Source organism: Excalfactoria chinensis, chromosome 13 (genome assembly GCF_039878825.1).
Source record: "Excalfactoria chinensis isolate bCotChi1 chromosome 13, bCotChi1.hap2, whole genome shotgun sequence".
NCBI classification, from domain to species: domain Eukaryota; kingdom Metazoa; phylum Chordata; class Aves; order Galliformes; family Phasianidae; genus Excalfactoria; species Excalfactoria chinensis.
This window is the reverse complement of record NC_092837.1, coordinates 1,884,945-1,901,908: the sequence shown is the minus strand read 5'-3', so window position 1 is coordinate 1,901,908 and position 16,964 is coordinate 1,884,945. Positions and strand designations below refer to the sequence as shown.

The 16,964-nt window shown below is 43.7% G+C and overlaps 1 protein-coding gene across 5 annotated transcripts in view; it reads right to left on the bottom strand.

Annotated features, from left to right (window-relative positions):
- The window catches only part of RAPGEF6 (Rap guanine nucleotide exchange factor 6), a 106,076-nt gene that overhangs the window by 38,423 nt on the left and 50,689 nt on the right, over positions 1-16,964 (bottom strand). For all 5 annotated transcript variants that reach the window (XM_072348275.1, XM_072348278.1, XM_072348276.1 and 2 more), the window contains 3 exons: positions 7,245-7,376; positions 1,262-1,445; positions 285-421 (listed from right to left, as the gene is read on the bottom strand). In XM_072348275.1, coding sequence (XP_072204376.1) covers positions 285-421; positions 1,262-1,445; positions 7,245-7,376 — 453 coding nt within the window. The remainder of the gene's footprint in view (positions 1-284; positions 422-1,261; positions 1,446-7,244; positions 7,377-16,964) is intronic.

The window sequence follows — 16,964 nt, the reverse complement described above, 5'->3', positions numbered from 1 at the left end:
AAAGTCCTGAACAAGGAAGTCAAGAGCACACAGGCAGAATCTAACACATAGATGGACAAAGGTTTAGGGTTTTTGGAAGCAGGTCATGGTAAGAGGTGAGGAATTCTTCAGCTTTCAGGAGTGAGAGAGGAGAAGAGAACACTCTCTAATGTTATCTAATGATCTCTAAGGTCCCTTCCAACTTGCACGATACTACGATACTATGATACTATGATTCCTCAGCCTGTCACAGCTTGCAGCCTTCTGCCCATGGTGCTCCAACCATGTTCCATATGGTTACTTACCTCCTGTCCATCTTCAAGTATGACGGCTCCCGCTTGCTCCACTACTTCGAATATCATCACTGAGCAGAGTTCTCTTCTTACAGACATCGTCATGTTTGCGAAGGCAGGGAGTTGATGCATAAATTCCAATAATTGCTCTGTTAGACAAAGGAAACGTTGGTATGAAGACTGCAAAGCCCAGGGGTTCCTTAGATATCATGCCCTCCCACAGGTCTATTAAACCTCAGATTAATACACGGAAGGAACTGCTCAGTGGTGTTACAATCCTTGTTAGTGCCTGCAGCTAAATGAGCCCAGTATGGGTTTTGTCATCAAAACCTGGGGAAAAAAACTTGGCTCTGCAGTCCTGATCATGCCCTGATTGACTCTTATGGCAGCAATCTAGCTAAGTGTGAAAGCACTTCAGCTTCAAACATTCAGAAGAAATAAAAATACCCTTACTGTACAGTAATTATAAGCTTATCAAGAGCACAAAACACTTTTCAGAGTTTAGAGAAGTAATCAAAAGTAAAGTATAACCTAAATTTTGCCATTAAACGAATGCCAATTTCCAGTTAGGCACTGCAATAAACTATTTTCCTTTCAAATGTTTTGCACTTTATGATTACGCTTATCTACACTGCAGCACCAGTGTGTTCTCTTCAATGTTCCAGAATTAATTAGTTCAACAGTCATAGGCAGTCAAAGTTACCATGTTACCCTCCTACCAACAGACACAATGATTGTGACACTCAACACTTAGTAATAGGAGTTTCAAAGACTGTTTTCTCAAAATATTTGAATGCTCAGAACAAATATTCTTCCAGATAGAAGAAAAACCATTTAATTAACAGTATCCCCGGAGCAAAGTGATCTCTGTAAGGCATCATTCATAACGATGATTTTATACATTTAATATTAACAGTTTACATGTACGCTCTCTGACTGAGGTTACGTGGTACAGGTTTATACAAAGATCGACTTCTTTTTCTCCTCACCAATATCATCATCAGTTTTATCTGCAGGCTCTTTCTCAAGGCACTCTCGTACAACATCTCGCCCTAGGAGTGGATCTGAAGTTCTGTCAATATCTTCATCTTCCTCTTCTTCTTCATCTTCAGAGTCTACAGGTGCTTCTGGAAGACCTGTTAAATCAACATCTCCCATCTCACTTTCTGTAGCCTACAGAGAAGACATCCATCAGATAAAGACTTCAATGATTCCATTCAATTAATTTTGGTCTTATCTTAGTAGAGTTAACAATACAAACAAATTCTATGACCAACAATTTAAACTAGAAAATAGTATAAATATCTACCTGTGGCATAAAGGAACACCACGCTACAGAATTATGATCACAAGTTCTGAATCCAAAGTTAGTGCACTGGGCAAGCGCTCTCTTTCTTTACTAATGACACTCCCAATGATCTGTGGGCAATACAAGTCTATCAATAACAACTGTGTGACATCGAGGGACAAGAATCCAGGCTGAGTGGATACAGTTAAAGGGATCTGATCTTATTTTTAGTTTCAGTACTGTACAATGGTTTGTAATCCTGGTGTGCGGTCAATATGTCGGGCGAAGAACATAACTGAAAGAAAGGTGAGGATGAGTACTCCTGTCTCTACTGGCCAATTCTCACTTCTTTATAGCACTTAGTCCTTGGGAATTCACGTGAACAATTAAAGACTTCATATTAACCAAGTAGTAATATAATTCAGTAATAACACTAGCCATCCAACGTCTAAACACATTGCTGCTGTCATCAATAGGTGGCAATATAGACATCAAACTGAGCAGACACACGAAGACACAGTTTAAGATAAAGAAACGCTGGCACCAAAAAGCAGCACCACACAAGGACTGTTTGCAATATTTTCTCATGTCAAGTTTCAATGATGTAATGGAATGAAAATAACTTCCCAAACAGATGGAAGGCAAGAAAGAAAAAACAAAACCAAGCAGTTTCAACCTTCCAGTTCCCACAGAATACCCCCTCCATCATTTCGTTTTAATTTAAGGCAGCATGCAACTTGATCGATGGACACCTATTGTAAAATCCTCTGTAAACAAACCCCCAATGGCAGCTGTTAGACACAAATTGTTTGAACACTAATTTCTCTGACTTTGTTTTTTACAGTGCCATCGGTACACCATGGACTCTGAACACACACATATAATTTTGGTACCTTTTCAGAGGCACATTTGAGAAGATGGCAAAAATGTGAGTATCTGTGCCCATCTCCTTTATTGTCAGTCATTTTTACAACCATCGGAAGAGCCCCAGTGGAACATTTCCCCACGGTCAATTAGAATATTGTTCATTAACACCAATCCCCTGACGTGCCTACAACATTGCACTTCCAGACACTCCATGAGAATGGCTGGAAAGCCAGCGATGAGCTAACGGCTACAGCACAAAGCAGAGCTGTTAGATGTCTCTGCTCCATTGGGTGCAACCCAGTGTTTGATGGCAGGATATTAAAAAGGAGATGGAACACTCTTCGCTCTTCTGAAGTGAGAAATACTTATCAATAACTCAGTGACGGTTACTAATCCTGTCTCCTGCCTACTGCTTGAAGCTCCAGACATGACATAAGCAGCACAAGTGCTGTAGCACTGCTGTTTTCAAGTCTGAGTTGCATCACCAAAGCCAGAGTTGATTTGATCAGCGGAGCGCTGCCCCTGCGCTCCTCACAGAGCTGCCAGTGCAAACCCAGACCTTGGGCAGATGCAGCAGCACTGCCCTCTGCACCAGGCAGACAATCACTGGGTCAGGTATATTCCTGAGCTCTTCGGACTTGTCCTCCTTGTCACAATTACCCACCAAACCTAATAAAAAAGGGTTACGTGACTTAACAAACGTTTCCTACAGAGCAGGGTGGCAAAACATAGGGTTAAATCTGTTTTTATTACATCACTTCACTGGCTTATGTAGCTCACACATTTACAGTTTTGGAATTAAGCCGAAGTGCAAATTGTGCTTGGAGAGCCTTGGCAGCACATGCTCAGTGCCGCGTTTCATTCTAAGACCTTTCCAGCATCTCTTCATCTGAACAGCCACAATTCATATTCCATCTCCCAAGCAGAGTAAAAGCGAGTACAGTGCTAATTCCCACTTCAATAACATTAAGCTAAGGTAACAAAATGGAGGATGCAGGATCTACAGGCAAGTGATATTTAAAATGTGCATTGTACAGCCTGCTCAGAACAATTAACCAATCTTCCCCTTCCCTGATAAATAAGTTACAATTTGATCAAGCTACATTCTTAAGTGAAAAATTAGGTAAATTTACAACAGATAAACCAGATCCTCAAACTTGGCACAAATATGGTTTGTCAGGATTGGGTCTGTAGGGCAAAAACACCAACTGCCAATTCAGCGGGAGCAGCCCCAGCAGCACGCACAGCACAGCAGGGCACTGAGCACCAGCTCACGGCCAAAACCCTTGCTGGCTATTCTAAAATCACACCCCTTTGGCTTTATATATCACCACAGACTTTGCCTGTTAACTTTGTTAAGGAGACAACAAGACTATGTTTGGCAAAGCTTGATCCTAGAGGTGTCCCAGGCACTGGCTCTGGAAGCCAAGTAGCCCTCATAACTTTGGTGATATTGACATGTATTCATGTGAAGGACTTTCTGTTCTGTAATAACTCTGCATGACAGGTAATTTTAGTGCTCATGGCTCCTGGTGCAACCTGCTATTAAGAACATGGGGTTTTTGCTTTCCTTCATGTCAATTCTTTCAGGGGAAAGGTGTCCAAGACTTCAGAACTGACAGAAAAGCCCATAGTAAAGCCCTAAACCCTGCTGCATATTTTATAGATAATCCATTTTAACTTAAAATCCTTAACCACAGACGGAGCTATTGCTGGGCAATGACATCGCTGCCCACAAATAACACAAACTGCTGAAGTGACAAATGAGAGATGGCAAAAAAAAATAGAGAAAAGAACCACTGAACCGATGACTGGCAGAACAAAATAGATAAGGAAAAATAGATAATAATTTATCCCTTGGTAAAAGGGAGAGAATTGAAAGTCATTGATAAAGGCAACAACTCCATTGCACTCCAAGTGAGACCACAGTCCCACCCAGGTCTGCACGTACAGCCTGGATTGCCTACAGTACCTCTGCTGGCCTTCTTAGAGCCCACCCCATCAAAAAGCAAACGGAAATGTTTGCTCACTGTAATACCTGCAGAATAGCTTTTCCCTGAGGATACCTATTACAAGGCCAAGGGGCTGTTTGCAGAAGTTATAATCCTTCATTTCGACTTATATGCATAACCACAAGGCTTCTAAGTGCCTGAACACCCGAGCTCTGAAGGTGAGCTGTCAGAAAGAGGCTGAAGAAAAACAAACACGCAAATTAAATACGTCATTTAAAAAAGAAAAAGGAGGAAAAGCTTTCAAATATATACAAATGAAGGTGTGAAGGGAGAAAACATCATCACAAATTTATTCTCCTCAGCAGCTTTGGTTTCAATGCGATGTGTTTGCAGCCGTGCTGCAGGCAGGGCTCATTTCTGCTGAGCTCACCTTCAGCTCCTGTGCTCATTTCCTGGTTAACATCCTGCACTGAGAAGCAGCTGCAAGAAGTGAAAACTCATTTCAATGCTGTCAATGAATGAAGTGTACGCAGATGAACCAAAACCCTTTCCAAATCTTAAAAAAATACTTCACCCTTTGTTTCTATCATTCTAATCCATTTCCTGCTCTGGAATTACGGCTGTGCTACACACTAAAAATTAATGTTATGATATCGTTCATTCAAAAGGTCATTTCAAGGCTACATTAATAAAAATTACTCAGAAATGCTCCTCCTTTGACATTAATGATAGTCCTGGAGAGTTTGGCACGCAACAGAGACAAAACTGACTGCAAAAGCAAAGGCAACGTTCTCCAAATGCTTTATGAAAAGCTTATTTAAATATGAGTAAATCTGTAATTCCTTCAGGGACATAAATATACTTCACCACCGTCGGAGTGTTGCAGTGCAGATTAAAACGCTACTCCTTCATTTACTTTATTTATGTAATTTCTGTTTGTTTAACCACTACGCTCTTTTGGCATTTTCTTTAAGAGCAGGAATGCAACATTTCAAATGCATTTAACCACACACAATAAAAGTATACCCTCTTCACTGGAATGATATTTGCTTCATCAATAATACATTTGAAGTGCTTTTCACTTAATATAATCCTTCCAGATGGCTCAGGTAGACAGGCAGAAGATGGCCATCAAAAAGCTCCATCAGCCTCAATGTGTGAGCTGCCCAGGTAGCACAGCCACACTCGTTCTGGTGACTGCAGCTGATTCTTTTTTGAGCCAGGAGAATTAATTCCAAAGGGAGAAAAAGGAAGAAGAAAAAACACCAAATGAAACAGACAACGTGAAGAACAAAATCTTTCATCACTGCTGCGAGGAATGCAGGGTGTGTTTGGAAAGAGTTATTGATGATCAAAGGGATTCTGAGCTGGCTGGTAGAGAGCAAATGGAAATAAGTAAAAGTAGATTGAATGGGACAAACACATCCAGGTTGTTAATGCTTTGAATGTCTTATCTTTAAAGTTAACTTGCAATACTTCGCTGTGAGAAAGATATACCATATCTTATATATATATTTATATAAAATAATATATATAAATTATATATATTATATATAAAATAATATATATATCTTTGCCACACTGTACCCAGACAGAACCCAGCAGAAGGGAACAGGTATCTACATTCCAGCTGTGCCCACACAACACTCAACAGTTCCTATTTAGTTGGTAATGTAAGCAGATCTGAACTCGGAAGTGAAAAAGTTGTGCAATTTCTGAGACAAACAAACTGATCCCTCCATCAGAAGTGCACCCGTGAACCTAGCTCTGCAATTTGGCATGAGGCAGCCACTCTGTTTTGCTTACAGATAATATACTTAATAAGTTATCTCCTCGTGTTCCTCAACTTCTCTTCCCAACAAGAATCACCGGAATTTGCACGGTCAGTCGGTGCAGAGAGCATGTTTATTACCATGCTTTTGTTTGCAGAACAGGGCATCTGCTGTGAGCAACAAATGCAAATAACCAAGGAAGGTACCCGACAGGCAAAAGGGTTTCATGAAATATGCTCCATAATTCAGCACATAAATCACCTCGTGTGTCTTTTAAAAGCAACAGGACACGTGCTGGTACATAGAGAGGTGAAAAACAAGGAGGGAGCCGTGGAGGTGGGAAGCAGCACTGGTTTTACAGAAGCATTAGGAAGGGGAGGCAGTGATAAACTGCCACTGCTTTGGTGTCACGCAATCTATAAGCAATTCCTCTTTTTTCCAGAGAAAATGGAACAGGAACAAGGTGTTCTTAATGTTAACAAGACTAGGGGAAAAGAAACACATCAAAACCAAACCCCAAGTCTTCCCTTCAAATGATAAGGCAAGAAATAAACCAAGTTCCTTTTGTAGGCAAGCCTGATACTATGTGGTGTAAGAACTTGCTGCACTTCTTTTGTTGCATTCTGTACTGCAACTGCACTCATTTTCATTATAATTTATTCTTCATCAATACAAACTGTTTTTAGCCAGTATGTAATAAAACTGCAATGAAGCCAAGCACTAACGCTCACATGTGGGCTCACCTGCACACATACTGTCACCACCACCCTCATCAGGTCACTGTCACCTACCTCACTGCTAACGGAATGCATGCCAAGGGAAAACCAGAGAGGAAGGGCCATCAGAGGAGCATGCAGAAATGTTCCCACAAGGGCTGTGCAGCGGCTCCTGATGGACTTCCACCCAAATTCTGGCAGCCAACAGCAAATATAGCAAACAACTGTGTGTGATGAACGTCTGACCTCCTGTTTTCTGATAACCAGCCGACATTACAGCAGCACAAAATGCGACCAGAGCAATTAGGAAAGGCAAAATGCAATTTCCAGCTGGGGGGTGGGGGGGAAAGGGAACTAAGAAACAAATGCAATTCTACCTGATAGATATCAGACAGGCTGCTGCTCCCAGAATCGCTGGCAATGCTGCACCCAGACTGGCTTGAAGGGACGTGAGTCACCTGAGGGTGAGGATTGTCTGTAAGATGCATCTTGGTAAGATCAGCTGGAAGCTGTAAATGAAAGGGATTTGGGGAAGAGGTAGGAAAAAGAAAGAAAGAAAAAAAAAGGTCATATAAATCTGGTTTGCATGCAAACTTATTAACAAAAGTGTTGTAACATATCTGAATATTCACCTGAAACTTGACATGTATTTTGAGAAAATGTGAATTTAGATGAAGCCTGCCCAGTCACACTTGTGATCTTACGGGACTGATGTGTATCAATGCATCACCTGCAGAACAAAGGTCTGGCCCTTTGCAGCTCACTGACACACACCAGCAGATCAAAGAGCCCATGAGATGGCAAAGGGATAACGCCACAATGCTGAACATCACCTCATCCTGCAATCCAGGATGAAGCATTCAAAAATGGATACATTTCTTTCAAAGGTCTGAAATGCAAAAGATTGTTAATTTGTCACAAACTGCCATTAAAACCAAGGCAAACCAAACCGATCCTCCCAGCTGTAGATACCAAGCAGCAAACTCGATCCAAACACACAGGGGATCCAACACTTTGAAGATCATTTTTTGCCACCAAAAAGTTTTACGGGCTGAAAAAAACTCTGCTTAGGGGAGCAGTAGAAAGGTGGAAGCCCTTGGCTGGAAGAACCCAATCCAGGGCCAAAGGAATCTATCTTTGTATGGTTTCCACTCCAGCATGGATGGGGTGCTGCTTGGCTTTGCTTTAAATCCAAACAAATGCTTCTTACAGCACACGTTTTTGTGCCATATGCAGAAAAGCAGTAGACACCACTAATGGATGCAAGGAAGAACAGATTCCACTATCTCCCTTAAAGCCTCCTGAGTTAAGGCACTGGTTAAGCCCCTGAGGCTCTGCTGCTGGTTCCCATAGCGTGCTCAGTGCAAGGTGAAGTGTGGAAGCTGAATTCCAGCTCTGCCTGCCAGACTCACAATGCCCTGCAGCCTTTGGGAACAGCTCAGAGACCTTCAGGAGAGGAAGGAGTGGGATAAGGAGGAGAACCGACTCAGTGCATTTCCCTGCAGCTCTCCCCCAAACAGCAGTGCTGCCAAAGTGCCACGCCAGCCCACCTGCTGTAATTGGCAATGCAACATGTAAGATGTGTGTGACAAAGGCAGTTTTATGTGTTGAGGCTGAGAAGTATTGCTGGAACAAAACGCAGCTCACAAAACAAAGGAAAGTCAGGTGTGCCATTGGAACGTACTTCTCATAAACACAGACTGAAGACTAACCCAAACCACCACCACTCCTCCCCAGAGGAGTACTTCTAATCAAGTCATTAATCACTTAGAACTGATCTTCGCTCCCCCAGCCAGCACTCACATTAATTTCCATCGCCTATAAAGCACATGGGCACCCACGATGCTCCAGCTGGACTTTGCCATATGTTATTGGGAAAGACATTTAATGCAAGCTAGGTGTAAGGAAACACTGCAGCATCTCTTTAAATCTGAGAGAGATATAAGGTTTATTTGAGACAAGTGACCTTTAAAGTGCTGCTTGCCACTCTACTCAATCTCCCAAAATAAATCACAGCTTCTGTCTTTTGTGTGTCATTTTTATTACCCAAAGCAATTTTCTTCCCTTCAGAACTCACTAAGCAGCACTGCAAGGAGCGGATGTTTTTGCAGCAGCGGACGCGGGCTGGACTCACTGGATGTGGTAATGATGCTGCTGAAAGCGTTTTGGAATTGCCCGAGCTGCTGCTGAAAAGCATTCACCTATTCAGCTGTGGTTTTTATATGGGAGAAACTTAAGACACTCGTTCCAAATGCATCAGTATCTTGGAAGATTATGTGTTAAGGAAACAAGTCCATAACAGCAACGTTCACTTATAGCCACACTAGAACCTTTCAGAAACTGTGCAAAAAACGTATCCATTAATATATCCAGTCATCTGTTCCAAAATTGTTCATCTCCTAATTAACCACTCAGAATGCGCGCTGCATTTCAATGGATTATTTTATTTATTGTAAACAGAATGAAGGAGCAGCATGCAGCACACTGAGCGCAGCATCTCGGTGTGCTGGTGCTCCATGGAGCAGCTCTGCTCCTCCCTTATTAAACCAGGTATACTCCAAAGGAGATACGTTTATTTTTTATAAAGGTAAATCGAGACGTCTTGATCTTATATAGAATAATGAACTTCCTCGAGCTCACTGCACAACAAGAGCACAGCAGTGATGTGATTCCTCCCAGACACTGCTGAGGTTTCCATCCAAGAGCCAACACACTTGTCCAGCCAGTCTAGAGCTGCTTGCTGTGGCTAGAAATGGAGTACTTACCTCACACAACACGGAATCACGCCTACACACCACAACCAGACACTCAAAAACTAGAGAAAATTGCATATTCCTTCCTGTACAGCAGGCAGCACCCAGCAAAGACTCATTGGTTGTGTTTCCAGAATGAGACATTCACAGTATTACATTCACTGCTACTGAACCTCTTAGGAAGAAGTGCTGGTGCTTCCTTTCCCCACCCAAAAATACTGACTTCTCCCCCAAACCTGGCAGCTGCTGGCTGAAGACAAGAGGACAGCAGACCAACAGAGAACCAGGAGGAGCACCATGTTCAATAATCATGGCTGCCTTTGGTTCTGCAGCAGCTTTCTACACAACCAATAACCCAAAGTGTTCTGCGCATCACAGGACAGTGGTTATTTGTGGTCTCAGCATTAAAACAACCAATTTCCCTCTAATCTAGAGGGTTTAGACACTTCGTGTCACTGCTAGGTGTATGAACTGGGACTTCCATCTTAATTATTCATTTAGCCATATGTACCACTCTGCTAAATGGCTAACGCAGCAAGCATTTGTCAGCATGGGATGGAGAAGAGCTACTAAACCACTGTAGAAACACACTGTAAAAATCCCTGAATTATCTTGTAAAGATTGTGTAAATATTGTTTCTGTCTATAACTGTCCTTAATGAGGCAGAGATGCTCTGTAGAGCTGCAGCAGCAGCTTGGCACTATGCACCCAAGGCATGCATCCTTCTCCTTCTAGCCCAAGCTCATTGACACAAAGGCTGAATCCCCTAAAAGCATACCAGTCTTCGTGCTGCTCTCTGTCCCCTAGCAGAAAGGCTGAGCTTCCCACGTCCATTGGGATGAGGAGTGAGCCAACCAGCTGCACGCTCTCATCATCATAGCCAGCCCACATTTCAAAGGTCAGTCCTTTTGCTCCACAACCATCGCTGCTTTGCAGTGATTTTGACCCCTCTGAATTTTACACGCACAAATTTCCACCTTGTTTTCCTGCCACTTGGTGCTGTACTGAGCTGCATTTCCAGACATCCAGACTGAGGTGTCTGATAACCAACAACGCAAAGACAGCAAAACCCACCACATTAGCGAGACGTGTGTGTGTGTCTGAACAGGAATTCTCAATTAACATTCATTTTCTAAATTAGTCTATATAATTAATTTAGTTTTGCATCAGTAGGTCCATACCTCTGATGACGCAGGCTATACAAGAAGTATACAACCTTTCCCATGACATATGCTGTGTTTCACAAGGGAGCAGACCATTCTTACAGCAGGGCAGCTCTGCAATGACATTCCCTTCTGATGCAAACTGACACTCAGCAGAGAAGTCACAGAACACTTGGGAATTAAATTAAAAGCTAATTTGGATATGGCAGGTTTTTAAGACCACACATGTCCTGTGAGGCATTATGGGACCTTCTTACATACTGATCACCAGTCTACTCCTGAGAAGCACACTTACAATGAGCTTTGCCTTGAGGATAAACTTCTGATGTGCTTCAGGGGAATGCCTAAGAATAAAGGCAATAAATAGTCACTGCAGAGTTTACACTGAGAGAAAGCAGCCACCAAAGTCATGAGTTGGTGGGCAGAAGTTAACGCACAGGAGGGATAAAGTGAGGATTTAGTCTTTGCAGGGAAAGGACTGAAACACCTCTTCAGACACAGGGATCCAAGCTCTCCATGCTGCATTTCCTATGGGACCGAATTTGCTGTTACCTGTCCTGCTGTGAAGCCAGGTCAGTGACTTTGCAAGTTTTGAAAACAGGTATCAGCATTTCCTTAACCAGTTTGGATAACCTGAGATCACAGGTTGGAAGGGCAGTTACAACACAGATTAGCAGCATGAATTAAAACAAAGGAGGACACAAGATCCACGCGCTGACTTTCAGTACCTGTAAAAGAAGCCAGACCCTGCTGTATGGAACACCCACAGAGTCACTCTGCAATGAGGATAACAACCAAAGGACTCACCACCAGAATCAGAACTACTGAAGAAGCACAGTCTGCGCAAGTCCCCTGGCAGACAGCATCCACCAAAAGCAGGAATTAAAGGAAGAAAAATGAACCATAAGGAAATAAAAGCTCCCTCTTGCCCTTTACTCCTCGGGAGCAGAGCGTGCCACCAGATTTCTGAGCTCCCTGCAGGGATATTCACTGCGGATCGATGCCTGCAGGACACAGGAGAAGCAGCACCAGCCTCAGACGCAGGAACACTCTGTCCTTCGACAGGCTGCGTAAGCAAGTTTTGTCCTTGCTTTTACAGACTGTCGGTAACTTCACACCTTATTTGCTTTTACTGAAGTTCCCTGAAACGTTGCCAGCATCAGCAATGTCCAGAAACAACACAGGGCTGATATCCCTGGAACAGAGTGGAGGAGGGCGCGCAGCCTCCGTGCCCACCGGCTGCATGTCACCTCACAACCCCCACTTAAAGCAAAATAATGGATGTGCACCTTATCAAGTGGGATTTTCCATTAAGGAGTTTTGACTGTTTTAAGCTGGAACCCTTTAACACACCCTGAGGCATTAACCGTGGCAGCACTTGGTAACCCTTGGGATTTGGGAAATGCTCTCACTCGAGCTCCATCACAGCCCAGTGCAGCAGTTTTTCTTTCTTGGCTGAAGCAGAATGTTCAGCCCATCACAACCTGTGAGTCAAAGAAGGCTCCCTCCATCCCTTTGAATGCCCTTGATTTGAGCTCTTTCACAGAGCTGCCATTGGAACGAACTAGCTCTGCCCACATTTCTGCATTTCCATTCCTATTTGCACTTCCAGGCTCCAGCTCCCCATCACCGCAGCAGCCTGCAGGGCAGCCTTCCTCTCCCCTGGCAAGAACCCATGCCAAGGAAGCTCAGAGCGGTGCTCCTGCACTGTGCAGAGCTGGGCAGCTGCTGCCCGAGGGCTGGGACAGAAGCAAGGATGTGCACTGCAACTGCTAGAAGGCTGAAGGCACCTCTGACACCTTTCCTACAAACCAAAGCATTACTGCTCCACTCAGCCTCAGATGGAGCAAACCCTGTTTTCTACATTTTATTTGCCACTGGAGTTCTCTGAAGTTATTTTTCAGTATTTCATTAGCCCTTTTCTCTAAGCATTTATTACAAATTAACTCTGCTTTACATCCACTTTTTGCACACAAGCCACAGTTCTGCTCCAAATTAGAGATGTAAGTATCAAATACATACAGAGCTGTGCTAATGGGAGAGGAGAAAGCTGCTCCTCCGAGGGCAAAATGAGCCCAGCTCAATTACGTATGCTGACATCAGTCATCAACAGACTTAATGCAAACAAAACCATTTCCTCCTTACCACAGATATTCCACACAGGGTGAGAAAGATTTCTTCAGATTTTTCAAGAGCAGCAATGATTCATTAGTATTTCTAATTTGACTCCATGAAGGCAATGCCCAGCCCTGGAAATGAATTCCCAAAGCACGCAGCTCAGCTCAGGGCTGGTGTTCTCCTCCTGATGGATCAAATATTTGCCCAATGGGTTCAGCTCAAATCCTGTAGCCTCCAATAACGTCACACAAAGTAAAAAGGTACCAAAACTCTCAGGTAGTTCTCCTTTCTGACACGCACAAAGGAGGCACTTGGCAGCAATTTCATTTCAGAGCTTACTTCAGCTCATTAGCTACAGTGCGTACTCACTCTGAGTCTCAAAGAAACAGGGACCAAGCTCACTGCGTGCAAGACAGCCTTACAGTGCCTTGAAACCTGCCTACAAGCCCAGGCTTACAAAAGAATCAAAAAATATATGCAAAATCCCTTGAGGCTGCTCTGTGCCCACAGCAGATGAGAGGTTCTTGGTCTTCGTGGCTCATCCCGTGCAGGAAAACATCCTCCGAAGGATGGCATCTCCTTAGTTACAACAAGGTGACATGAGGACAGAATTTCAAATGGAATTCTGGTGTTGCCTTAAACCACATACGTAATGCAATTTTAATTTGGTTTTTCATATGTTTAAATTATAGATCACCACTATGCTTTAACTCACGCTAACGCTCAGCATCTGACACACAAATGTCTCAGCGCTGGAGATAAGGGCGGACTTTGGCTGAGAAAACCTTTGGTATGAAAACCAAGAGTGCTGCTGAGGCTCCGTAATTCTGGGAATACCCAATGTGTAAACAGGAATTACATTTGTTTTGCTCAGGGTTTTTTTTTTGTTTGCTTTGCAATGGGGTTTTTTTCTTGCCACTGATTAATGCAGATCAACTCTGTTTTGTTCCACTCACTGTGTAACATTTTAAAACACCAAGAACTGTGTTTTCTTATTATGAGAATGTCACAACAACAACGCACAAGAGGTCTTAGTTTTAGTGCCCAAGTTCAAATTCTGCCATTTGTCCTCATCACTGAAAAACCAACATACTGCAAGACTAGAAGGAGGCTGGGCTAAACAGCTACAGCAGCAAACAAGTAGTGATGACAGCTCTGACTGCTCCGAATCCCACACAGAACCCACATTTCAGAGCTATGGGAGCCCTGGCAGCTGGGCAGGAGGCAGCAGCCCGCTGTCTGGGGAGCTCCCATCCATGGACATGCAATATTCCAGATTTACATTGAGCAACGTCTCAGCTGCATAATTCATAAGCTCTTATATCCACTGATTGATAAAGCACCGTGGTGATGGCAGTTCCAGCCCCACAGGGACAGCGAGTGCCGGGCAGCCCCAGGAGGCAGCACCAGGGCCAGCAATGCCCCACAGCTGTGCCAGTCTGGCACTGTGATGGATCAGCTCTGGGCTTGCTGCCTTGTGCACGAGGCCCTCAGCCCTATGGAGAACAAAGCAGCACCATTCCTCCACCTGCATCTTGTCTGCATTCATCCAGGAACGTGGCTGTGGAAGCAAGAGGAGCAGAACAGGGTGGTCCCAAGCCAGCTCGCTACTGCAAGCAGAACTGTAACAAAGCAGCTTTAAACTAAACAAAGCCCAGGAGGAAATAAATGAAAAGCTTGATGTTTATTTGCATATTAAGAGCCAATTTCCGATAAAACAATCCTTCAGGAAAAGGCTTTCTGTTGAAAGTAGTAAGATGTGAGCTTGCATTAACGTCAACTTATTGTACACTGGAGTATAAGAAAATTCAGGCTTTCTAGAGTAAATGCCAAAGTGCTCGTATTACAATGTTTTCAGCTTCATAAATTAACAAACAAAAAGTGCACAAAAAAAGGAGTTTCATGCAAGAAAGCAATCCTCCTATTGGAGGGCATGGAGATGGGAGAGATCAGGAAACATGGAAAAGCATTATTTTGAGGAGCTGCCAAAACTCCAAAAAGTGGAGTCACACAAAGCAAGAGATTGGGAAGTCAGAGGAACAGCAGATGAACCCACAGGGCAACCCCAGGCTGCATGTGCCCACACACAGGAGCCCGGCAGAGGGGCGATGAGCACCCACGGGTCCCACCTGTGCCAGAGCTCAGCACTGGACATAGCACACAGGAGCTCAGATGGAGAGGCAAGGCCAGGAAGACAGAGATGCTGCTAAAATATACCGCAGAAAGAAAGTGAAGGGTTACTTGCTCTGTTTGCACTGGCAATATTTTAAATTCATGCTACCTGGGCTACTTTTTACACGAGTGCATGAGCAAAGGCAAGGATGACAACTAATCAAATCAAGGACATGTTATCAAAGCTCTGTTTTCTTTCTGATGAGCCGAAAATAATCTTTAATTGCATGAGGGTTTCAGCTCAGGATCTCAAACTGATGCCCTTTGAAATCAGAAGATGATGTTAGCCTGCTTTTATTTATGGATAACTAAAGCTTGCATCACATCTCTGCCAGACAGCAGCAGAAATGGGAATGGAATAGAAAATGACTCCAAATCTTCTCTTCTACCCCTGTCACAAACTTCCATGGAACAAATGTACCTCTTGTCATTACACTTAGAATAGATTTTATCTGAGCAGCAGAAAGGGAGAAGAGGACAGAAGCCTGGAAAAAGGAAAAACTGTCTGTCTTACAACAGAAGACAACTTTAATACGCACCTGGGATCTTAAATGAAGCTCTTTCCTTCCAGGTTCAAACAATTTAGAAGCTGAGACGTTAGGTCAAATATCCTTATTTTCTGTAACGAGTACATTATCTCCCAAAGCATCCCTTCTTAATTACCCTTTATAGACGTGTTGTCCAGTCACTGTGTTTCCCCATCAGATCCTCCTGCCACACCAACACGGCAGCTGTGTATGCAATGAGTGGAGGACCTGGCACAGCTCAACTGCTAAGATTAGCATTAGAAGGAGTTCTGACTTCACATTATGTCCGTGTTTACGAGTCTCATACCAGAAAGTGCAGTGCAGACACAAGAAGATACAGTCAGAATTATAAAGACAACCCAAGTCTTGCTGAGATTAATTTGAAATCATGACTTTGTTCACATTCAAATACTGTGTGTCATAGGAAACCTGCTTGGTGTAAGCTGGGTGCCTGATGTCCTTGTGAACACACTTCTGCCCCATCACTGGTGGCATGATCCTGAATGCAGGGCTCACACACCAGGCTGCAGGTGCACTGCAGAACTCACCCTTGGCGTTTTGCTCTTAATTTATCCTCCTTTTAGCAGCCTTTAATGCAGGAAAACAGACCACTGTCTGTTCCATCCGCCTTACTTCGGGCAGCCAAAAGGAACAGACCTGCTCGCAGGGAGATGAGGGGCACAGACCTCTCCATACCCACAGCTCCTCTCCTAGAGGTAACAGCCAGCTCCCAGCGCTCCCCAAGGCAGCTCCCATGTCACTACACAGCCATGAAGACCCATCACTGTACCCTCCTTTACATGCCCACACATCAGCTCACCTTCCTGCTTAGCCGCAAGAAACGTGACTTCATTCTGCTCTGATTTAATAGATGTAACATTACTCTGCCACATTCTCAACAGCTCTAATTACAACTGAGTCAACCGTCCATTTTCAGACTGTTGTCCTACATCACACTTTAATAGCACCTAATTTCAAAATCTGGGACAGATACCCACAGAAGTCCCCAGAACTTTGGGTTTAGTCACTGAGAAAGCAAAGATGAGATGTTTGTGTTCTGTAGGCAGAAGCAGTTCCAGCTACAGAGCACGGTTATAAAACACCTGACCTTTCCAAGTTAAAGTTAGGAACTTGCATATCTAAAATTCTCAGGTCAGCTATTTTATTGTAATACATATTATGATGAAACATCCATCACAGACAAAACACGGTATGAAGTCCAGAAAAGGGAACGAGATCAGATGGTGCTCAGACAACCGCTGCGGTCAGTCCTACTTTCCAGAGCTGCAGAGCTTCAGGAACGGGTGAGTTTCCAAAGCCTTGGGGGGTTGCAGGGACTTAAAGGAGCCCTGAGGGGTTCTGCA